We start from the raw sequence: 11,378 nt of genomic DNA, 5'->3' as shown, positions 1-11,378 counted from the left end.
GTCAACGACAGATGAAATTCAACGGTCCCTTTCGGACAGATAATCTCGGAGAATAATTATATGATTGCAGATTATCGCGCGGAACTTACAAGATCGAGCTCGAACACAATATATAATTTAAAAAAATAAATAGATAATGCATAATATTAATTAAGGTGCATTGATCATTTAACAAGCATATATTTATATATTTATATTATTTACATTTATACATTTATATTATTATACTTTACAGTAAAATATATTTATATATTATCTATTTAGGCTATTTTCTTGTGACTATATATACAGAATAATATATAATTCAACTACTTCAAGCAAGTTTGCAAAAATATGAAAAACTTTAGGCACGCAGTCATAAAGTTTAGTAAATACAGAGGTATCAAATAGTAATGCATCTATGTAAACAATAATTAAAGCAATAAAAGAAATAGTACATACAATATAAAAAATTATTCATATGAAGTACATTCACGTCTGCAAAGCTGCAATTCTTTAATTCCACCCAACAAAAAAAATATTTTCAGAATATTGTATCTGTCTTTTGATTTGATCGTTGCGAATTGATATCTTGCTTTCAATTTTGTCAGAAATCAACATTTTGGAATCCTAATATATATAAATAAAGATTTGCACAATAAAATCAATATACTGTTTATATAATAAATAAAACAGACATAAAATTAATATTCAGAGTTTAATAAAAGAGATAGAACAATATTTCTTTTTCTCTCGCTTTCAATAATATTTATTAAATTTACCTTTTCTTCCATTATAGAAAATTCTATATTGTCCTTCATACATTCAAAGTAATTGTTTATTTTCTAAAATGTATTATTTTTTAACATTATTAATAAACAACGTTATTATAACATTATCAAAATTATTTAAACATTAAATAATAATTATTAATATTGCATTATTATCACGTTTTGTATACATATATAAACATGAAAAATTTTTACCTTATTTAGATTAAAGGAATGTATATTATTAATAATAATAATTAATACTGCAGCATATATAATATTATCTCTAAAAGCGATAAAACAGATGTATATATAATACACATAAGAAATTTTGTATAAGGTAATTATAAAAATATGTCACATTACTTTGATTTCATTTGGCAAAAATCATTTAATATGTATTGCAGTATAGTTTGATTCTTCGCATGCTTCGTAATAACATGTAAAGACATGTCAAAATGATATTGATATTGCTCTGTAAAATTGTACTGGTTATAGTATATTGGATTAGACTGGTTATAGTATACTAAATTCTTTTCGATGACATCAATATCTTCAGGACAAGCCAAGTATTCTGAAAATTTAGTGTCAGATTTATCCAATCCTATATCATGCACTAATTTCCAAGTGGTATCTTCTTTGGTAGTTATCATCAAACCTTTACAATATGTCCATTCCTTCCACCATGGCAAAAGTCTAAAATATAAAAAAAATTAATTTTCTTATTAAAATTTAGCATATGGACCTCTTGATCAAATTATTTAAACATTATAGGCGATACCTACAAAAATGATTAAGAAAGACTAAAGATATATAACAATATTTACTTGTGCTTTGTAGAATTTTGTAGATGTTGTACTAATTTATTGTTGGCTTCTGTCTTACATTCGGAGTCGCCGAGAAAACATGCCCATCTTGCAGCTTCTTGTCGTAAACATTTTCTAAGGTCGTCACTATCATCAATTTCTTCATATTTGATTCTTTTAAGAACCTCGTTTAATGCATGGTTTATGTAATTCTAAAAATCGTAAAATATATATTTCTTTATTCATATTATAAATGTATTTAAAAATTATTAAAATCTCAAAAGATTAAAATAAAGGCGCTAATAAAATTATAAATGATTTATTAAAGTTTGATCGAACTGGTCAATACAAATCGTATCACGCATAACGTTTTGGCACTTAGATACGAGCCTTTATCAAGTGGTGCTTTCAAGATGTTAAAGTGAAAGACATGATATTGAGTAATATACTTGATAAGGGCTCGTATCCAAGGGTCGAAACGTTGTGTGTAATACGATTCGTATTGCCCAGTCAGATTAAACTTTAATAAATTATTTATAAAAATTTTTATATTTTTCTATTATTTACCAATATATTCTTAAAATATTCTCTTTCTTTAAGACAAACATACATACAAATTTACTAATAGACGCGAGCGTTTATTTATGCACGTACATACGTTCAAATATACATACATATATGGAAAAATATGCTTTAATTTATGCGAAATATTTATAATATTTAAAGATATAATTAAAGCATATTTGTTTGCGACGTATAATAATATGTAAAATTTTATCGTTGCGGTATTTTTTTGAATATTTAAATTTTTTGTAACTAATAAGTGTATATATATATATATATATGCAAATATCTGAAATATATCACTTTTATTAATATTTATTAATGTTTACCTTAAAATTCCACAATTTATCTTCCAGCATAGCTACAGAAAAAGTGCTAAATATGTATTCCAGAGCTTTAAACATAGAATACCATGCTATATAATCTTCTTCTCGATGCAAATACGATATTATATCTGCGAATACAAGGAATTTGAGTTCTCCTGCTATCATTAAATGAAATGCATCATCGATAATTTGGACACGATTAAGAACATGAATTTTCGTGTAATTATCTGATTTTAAATAACTTGAAATTCTTCGCCAATTCTCATCATCATAGTTAACGCGATAATATCCTGTCGAATAGTAAATAAATTTTATCAATTTTTATTGTTTTGAATAATTTTATCAGAATATATTTTCAAATATTTTTGTTTCATAATTTTATTTATATAAATTATAAATGAAAAACGTACCATAAATTTAATATAAATAAAATGATAATATATATAGAAAATAAATTATAAAAATGTCATTTTAATACTTCAAATAGAGGAAAAAATGAAACTGTGCAAGATATTGTTGCATATCATAAAATAAAATTAATTTTAGAAATATAATTATCCTTTTAATAATTTTTCTTATTATTAGAACAAAATATATTTGTAAAAATATAACATTAATATTGAATGATATTATTTATAGAAAACATCTACGTACATTTTATATATAATATTATGGACATAATAATGCAGAATACGACAAAAAGCATTTTATAACTATTACAGTCATTTAATGAATATTTCAGATTTTTATAGGACAATGAATAAAATAGATAAAAATATAAAACAATATCAATTATGTGTGTGTAAAATAAAAACGAGTAATATGTCATAATAAGTCCATTGGTCGATATTTACCAATTTGTTGTATATTGAATATAATCCAACCATCCTCTTTAAATGGTAATGATAATTTTAAATCCTTTGACACGCATACCATATGATGAGTAAAATTGTTAAAATCGAGAGACGCTTCCGTAGTAAAAGTTACAGGAATGCAGCCAATTTTTAATGTGTCGATATTTTGTATCGATACATTTACTTCGCTCATTATCTCTCTATCATGATAATTTCGTACTGCTTTAATCACGGGACAATGATTTTCCAAAGCCCAATCTTCCATTTTTGTTAGTTGTTGAGTAATATTTGGATTTTTTAAAGCAATATGTTTCGTAAGCTCCACAAAGCCTTCATCATGCGATTCGCTAAATTCACGCAGTATGAAAAATATATAAAAAACCTTACAAATATGTTAAAATTGTCTGTAAAATATTAATATTATAAAAAACTTTAACAAATATTAAGAAGCAAATTATAAAATTGCACTGTTATATATATATTTATATATCTTATATTTATGTTCTAATAATAAATAATATAACACAATTTTAAATGAAATTTAATAATTTTATTTAATTTTTTAGGTATTTTTAGCATTAATACGAATTATATTTGAGCAAAGTATTGAAAGAGTATATAATGATTAAAAGAAGAAACCAAATTTTAAAAAATAACCAAATAAGAACAAAACAAATAACAAGTTGAAAACAAAAAAAAATAAGAAAAATAATGTAAAGGCTCGATTTACGAGAGAAGGAAATAAAAATAGAAAAAGTAATAAAAAAGAGATATAAATGTTACATATTTAAAAACCTGTTAAATAAGATTAGAAAATAAATGTATCACAAAATCCAATTAAAAAAAAAAAGATATAAGAATTATAGACAATATAATGAAATATAGAAGATAATAAAAAGAATAAAAATTATTTCATAAATTACTTTAAAAAATAACAAATCATGAAACAAAAATAAAAGAACAATGAATATGTATATATGATAAAGTAATAATGGAAAAACAACAATTACTTTCTCCAGAAACGTTATTTTTTAAAATTTGGTTTCTTCTTTTAATCATTATATACTCTTTCAATACTTTGCTCAAATATAATTCGTATTAATGCCAAAAATACCTAAAAAATTAAATAAAATTATTAAATTTCATTTAAAATTGTGTTATATTATTTTCATAGGAAGAGAAATGAAATTAAAAATAACTTTAGTAGAAGATTTGGAAAAATAGCGGAATTGTAACACTAAGAAAAAAACATTATGAAATAATGTCAGAAAAAACGAAAGAAAATAAGGGACATTATATAAAATTTCTATTATTATTACATTTATGTTGTGTACAATTTTATCTTTTTGATATTATATTCTATATTGTATTACTCACGTATCATATGCATATGTGCTTATGCTTTCCTGAAACATTTCTTCTGTGAGGATGTGTTGCATCATCCGTAGTATAAAGGGTGCTACAATTTACATCAAAATTATGAAAATTAAATATATTACAAATATATATTTATTTTGATGGTTACTTGAAAACATAACAATTTTATAAAGGAAAATTATATTGTATATATGTATACAGGGTAGTAATCGCGTAAGAGTGAAATGTTTTTTACTGCCGCACCGTTCATTATTTTATTTATAGCAAATTTTTGAAGAACTATTTAATTAATTTCCTGTACCTACATATGTGCGGCTATTACCGGACACTGAGTGTGTGCGCGTATGTGTGTGCGTGTGCGTGCGTGCATGTGTGCGTGCGTACGTTTGTGCGTAGAGCGTGTGCGTGTGCGTGAGCGTGTGCGTGCGTGCGCGCGCGCGCGTGTGTGTGTAAACGCGTGCCCGCGTATGTGTATGTACTTTTATAAAATAATATTTAATTAAAATCCAGATAAAGAATTAATTATTTTCCAACTTAACACATATTTTATAATATTAATAGTTAAAAACTATTTTATTATATTATGTCATATTTCTATTATATATTATGTCATACCGCGGACTATTTTATTATATTATGTTATACCTCTGATAGATTGGCGAATTTTCAATAAACTGTCATCTTGTGAAGTAGAAGGCCACATATGATTACCATCCAAATTAAAAGAGTAATGTTGATTTTGAACAACAAATAAATTCAATATTCGATAATCTGGATAAGCCTATAGAAAAAAATAATTAATTTATCGATATAACCGTTTTGAAAATACTTGTATCTTGTATTAAATTCAAATACTAATATTATTAACGTTACTTCATAATTAAAACGAAACACATTCTCATTAAAAAATATAATAATAAAATCTAAAATTTTGTATTAATATAATTAGCAAATATTACCTATTTTTTAATTATATAGTTTCATGATATTATATTGCAGACTTCTTTTTTCAAATTTTTTAAATAAATCTCATGTGTACTAGTTTCTGATTAATTTATTTTATTTTAAATTTCATAAAGAATTAAAAATATCTAATAAAGTGTTAAAAAATAAAAATTTTGCAATAAGAATACTTAAGTATTGTATCGTTTGCGAGAAGGTGGGAGCGAGATTGCGTTGATAATATTTAGAATAACCTTATTGACAGTATACGTTGCAAGCAATGTAGTAAGACCTTTTTTAAGCCAAAAATCCGATAGTAATGGATTGTTCATCATGTTATTAAACCATTGCTGTGTCACTTTACGTCCTACTAATTGAGCTACTTCGATTTTCTGAGCAATAGGATATAAATTTTTATCGTAGATGATATCTGTTTCCCTGAAAGTTATATTTAAATGTTAAGATTGAGAACTTTTATAGAAAATACAACTTTATTTTTGTTACAATATTTTAATATAATTGTTAGATGTACGATCTACAAACTCATGGGTACAATTTAGCAAATCAGTATTGTAAATCGTACCAAATAATATTTTTTATATTTTCTAATTTACAATATGAAACAACGATAAATTTCTATTTATGTGTATATCGTTTGACAAAGAACAATAGTTTGAAATAAATAAAAAAATGTCATTTCTTTTATAGCTTTATTGCAGTTTTAACATCTTCCTTAAGGGGTACGATTTTGCATACTTACTTTACCCTTTATATGTATACTTATTAAAATAGTAAACTTTAACTTTGTAATAATATGAATAAACTTAATTCTACTAAAATTAATTGTTTTTGCAATTCCTTATACTTTTGAACGTTTACAGAAACAAAAAATATACATGTTTTTAAATTTTATAATTTTGCATATAAATATAATTTTATTTTTAATGTAATTTAAAGCACCTGTTCTCACCTATAAAGAACAAGTCCGAAAACTATTATGCCTTTGTCATAGAAATTTGGAATTGCGACATAATCCACCTTCGATTCCAATATGGAGAAAGCTCTCCAATCATATTCAAGAAACCTCGTGATACGTATAGTTACATTTTTTGCAAATTCTATGTGAAATCGAGATTCGTTTCTGCACCACATGTTAATGATTTCAATTTTGGTCTTAAGTGGGAATAGGTAATTAGACACAATCATTGTTGCAAGATAAGGCAACATTACAGGTGTGGTATGGAAGTGTCTCCATAACAAATTATCCGCATGTTCTTCCGTATTTCGCAACAGCATATTTGACAAAGCCGTGCATTGCTTACATTCTACAGAAATGTTAAAGGTTGCTCCTAACAATAAATTTTGTTGATTCGGACATGAAAACGATTGTTGAGCGCTTATTATCTGGAAATGCGGAGTAGCTATCCAACTACATTTCAAAGAACATAAATTAATAAAACTTTTTTTGACAAACATTAAGATATTGAAAATTAAAAACTGTATATATGTTATATGCGTCAATGCAAATTATTTTATGACTTTATTATATATTATTATAATAATAAATATAAAGATTGTTTGCCTTTAGATTTAAATTCTGCGATATATAATAATTTTTGGGACATTTAATACATAAATAGTATATTAATTACAATTCTTATGTAATTGCATATTGTACTCTTTTTATTAATATATTGTACTCTTATATATTAATTGACATTAGTTATTTACTTACGCAGTTTTTTTAACGTCGAATATTATGGATTCTTGATCAACAGTTGTTTTAATGTCGAATATTCTGAAGCCTTTATTAGCAGTACCCAAATATTTTATATTTAATATATAATTTCCTGGTGATAACTCATCCATAAAGGAAATATCAATTGTGTCTTTTTTAATATTATATGTCGATTTATAAATAGTATCATGATATTTTTCCAAATTTGTAAATAAAACTATATTTTTAATACATAATTGTTTTGAATGTAAATATATGTGTTGCATTTTTTTCGAAACGACTATGCTGATATTATATTCCCCATAGAAAATATTTCCTTCAATAAATGTTGAAAGCATGATATCGTAATGCTTTGGTATTACATATTTTGATGGTTTATAGCATAAAGATTCATTACGAGTGAAAGCCGTCGCAGCGATAAAAATTAATCCGCTACTTAATAATAGTTTTAAAAATATCATCATGTCGGAGAAAGGGAATATTTATTTTAGATCTGTAAAACACTCTGAACAAAAGATAAATAATGAAATTAAATATAGCTTAGATATCTCTTTAAACAATTTTTGTATATAAATAAGAAAATAAATACAAAAAGTATTAATGGTATTAACTGAAAATCCTAACTAGTAAAATATTATATGATGAGGAAACAAAGTGTAAATTTCTATTTGCACAATTTTTTTAAATAAAATTATATATATATATATGTATTTCAGTGTCGCACATATTTTAATTGACAACAAAATAGAAATATTAAAATTACAATATATTTTATATTATCTTTAAATAATTAATTTCATTGTCAAAAAATTATTTACATTTAAAATTTACAGAATATTATTTAGAACATAAGGATTTATAGTATATAAAGTGTTAGTTGTCTGAAGTAAATTACTTTTATAAACACAAGAGCCATTACTTCTACATACATATATACCTGTGTGTACATTCAAAATAATAAGAAGAGAAGTAGAGATAAGAAATACTGAGCAGCGGCGAGAGAAAGAGAGAGATAGAGTATATACATGTTTATTATTATGTTTGATTTCTTTTTTGATTTCTTCTCTTAAACTGTGTATTATAAACACTAAACGAACATTCACCGAGAATTAAGCTAACATAAATTTAATTTTAAATTATATCAATTATAAACTTAATAATAAATACTTAATAATTATATACATAATACATATATATAAGATGTCCCAGAACTTGCAATATACCTTTTAAAATCAGATATCTGAGATTATTTGAAGACGATTTTTCCTCAGCGAGAATGTCAAAATACCAATAAATTTCAAGTTATAAGCGATTGAAAAAAAATGGTTTTTCGCTAACCAAGTCCTTTGGAAATAAAATGTTAACAAAATCACATTTATCAATGAATTTCAAATAGAGTTCATTCTTATTAGAATTTCAATTTAATTACAAAGATACATGATGGGAAATTTGGGAACATGCAAATAATGATAGTTTCCTTCGGCATTTTCGCGGAAGAAAAATTGATTTCAAATGATCTCAAAAGTCTACTATTAACCGGCTTACTACTATTTCTGGTATATGCTATATATAATGAGATTTTTTCACACACAGATATTTTAATTATAAATTAAAAACCTCAAAATAGATGTGTTAACCATTGCTTAAAATCTACAATATTATGAATTTCTCCATTCGATTGACAATTAGTATGTTTTATCATTTTATACTATAATTTTAAATTAATAAATATAATTATTCAAATTTGTATAATTAACGATTCAACTACTTATTTTTATTTTTTTTTATAAAAAATAAAAAGAACGACAAATTTTAGAAAGCAGAATTTTACTAATCGAATAATGAAAGGATAATTAAAAGTGTCTGTTATAATATTTATTATATGTTATGTAAATTGTAGTAATTTTAAAATTCAGAAATATAATTCATTCGATATTAAACTTTTGTGGTCCAAGATTATTTCAACATTACAATTCGTAAAATATAATATTGATATTATTTGAAATTATATCTCTGTATTTAAATTTAAAGATAATTTTGAATAAAACTTTTCTCTTTATGTTTAAATGTTGGAAATTCTTTAGAATTCCGTTATACTGCATGATTAAATGTCTGTATAATTAAATCTTTTTATATTTGTAGACAAATATGTTTTTGTATGTTTAACTTATTTTGACTTACCCAATATTTCGGAACAGAATGTTAAATGCAAAAGTATATTGATATATTTTTTTTATTTTACGGCAACAAATTAATGCTTTAGCAGTATGCAATGTTGGAAGAATATATAAAATGTTCACACACACTTTGTTACAATCGTTATATCTACCACGATACGATTCGACAGACCACAGAAGACTGACTGAGTCTCTCTATATACGTATAAATATGATAGGTCAACAAAACTTCTGAGGTCGTTATATATATATATATATATATATATATATATATATATATATATACAGGGTGTCCAGTAACTAACGGACTAACGATTACAAATGGATTCTTTGGTCAATTTGGGAACGATTTTTCCTCAGCAAAAATGTCGAAAAAGGTCATCATTTTTTACAACTTTCCAATATATGTCATTATGTATCTTTATAACTAAACCTCAAATTAAAATTTTATTATAGTAAACTTTACCTGAAATTAACTGAAGAATATAATTATGTTAGACTTTTAACTCCAAAACGTTTAATTTTCAAAAAACCCATTTTTTTCAATTGCTTATAACTCGAAAATTATTGATTTCTCAACATTTTTGCTAAGGAAAAATCGTCTCCAAATTGGCCAGAGAATTCGCTCTTAATCATTGGTCCGTTAGTTACCGGACACCCTGTATATATATATATATATATATATATATATATATATATAACGACCTCAGAAGTTTTGTTGACCTATCATATTTATACGTATATAGAGAGACTCAGTCTTTTGTAGTCTGTCGAACCGTATCGTGGTGGATATAACGATTGTAACAAAGTGTGTGTGAACATTTTATATATTCTTCCAACATTGCACACTGCTAAAGCATTAATTTGTTGCCGTAAAATAAAAAAATATATCAATATACTTTTGCATTTAACATTCTGTTTCAAAATATTGAGTAAGTCAAAATAAGTTAAACATATAAAACATATTTGTCTACAAATATAAAAAGATTTAATTATACAGACATTTAATCATGCAGTATAACGGAATTTTAAAGAATTTCCAACATTTAAACATAAAGAGAAAAGTTTTATTCAAAATTATCTTTAAATTTTAATACAGAGATAATTTCAAATATTATCAATATTATATTTTACAAATTGTAATGTTGAAATAATCTTGGACCACAAAAGTTTAATATCGAATAAATTATTTCTAAAATTAAAATTACTACAATTTACATAACATATGATAAATATTATAACAGACACTTTTAATTATCCTTTTATTATTCGATTATTAAAATTCTTCTTTCTAAAATTGGTCGTCTTTTTTATTTTTTATAAAAAAATATCTGTGTGTATTTTAATATTTAAAATGATCTTTAACTTGTGCGACGTTGAGTAAAATAACTGTAACAACGATACATTATAAAAAGTATGAACAAATTAATTTTAAGTGAAAAAATAATTATAAATATAACACATAAAGATAAGTAATATTATATTAATCATATAAGTTAGAAGTAGAATGCTAAGTAATTTACGTAAAATTTTTGACGTAAAATCTTTGATATAAAACGCACAAAATATTATCTGACTTACAAAAATTTGATCAAATAAACATTGATAAAGATTATAGCTTTAATACTTAATCTAAAAAAATTATAATAAGTAGTTGAATCGTTAATTATACAAATTTGAATAATTATATTTATTAATTTAAAATTATAGTATAAAATGATGAAACATACTAATTGTCAATCGAATGTAGAAATCCATAATATTGTAAATTTTAAGCAATTGTTAACGCATCTATTTTGAGGTTTTTAATTTATATTTAAAATATCTGAAAAAATCTCATTATAT

At 24.0% G+C, this 11,378-nt stretch overlaps 1 protein-coding gene across 1 annotated transcript; it reads right to left on the bottom strand.

Moving 5' to 3' along the window:
- Positions 1-215: 215 nt before the first annotated feature.
- Positions 216-9,583, bottom strand: LOC114938557 (aminopeptidase N-like). The gene is made up of 11 exons (XM_085489381.1): positions 9,538-9,583; positions 7,354-7,423; positions 6,589-7,047; positions 5,873-6,056; positions 5,322-5,457; positions 4,677-4,758; positions 3,300-3,646; positions 2,449-2,735; positions 1,577-1,767; positions 1,116-1,445; positions 216-824 (listed from the first exon to the last, which is right to left on the bottom strand). Exons 3-11 carry the CDS (start codon positions 6,912-6,914, stop codon positions 818-820), a joined length of 1,890 nt encoding a protein of 629 aa, XP_085345507.1. The 5' UTR covers positions 6,915-7,047; positions 7,354-7,423; positions 9,538-9,583; the 3' UTR covers positions 216-817.
- Positions 9,584-11,378: the final 1,795 nt, after the last annotated feature.

This window comes from Nylanderia fulva, unplaced genomic scaffold (assembly GCF_048542155.1).
Source record: "Nylanderia fulva isolate GAGA-0341 unplaced genomic scaffold, ASM4854215v1 Scaffold81, whole genome shotgun sequence".
NCBI lineage: Eukaryota > Metazoa > Arthropoda > Insecta > Hymenoptera > Formicidae > Nylanderia > Nylanderia fulva.
This window is presented reverse-complemented; position numbering and strand designations above follow the sequence as displayed.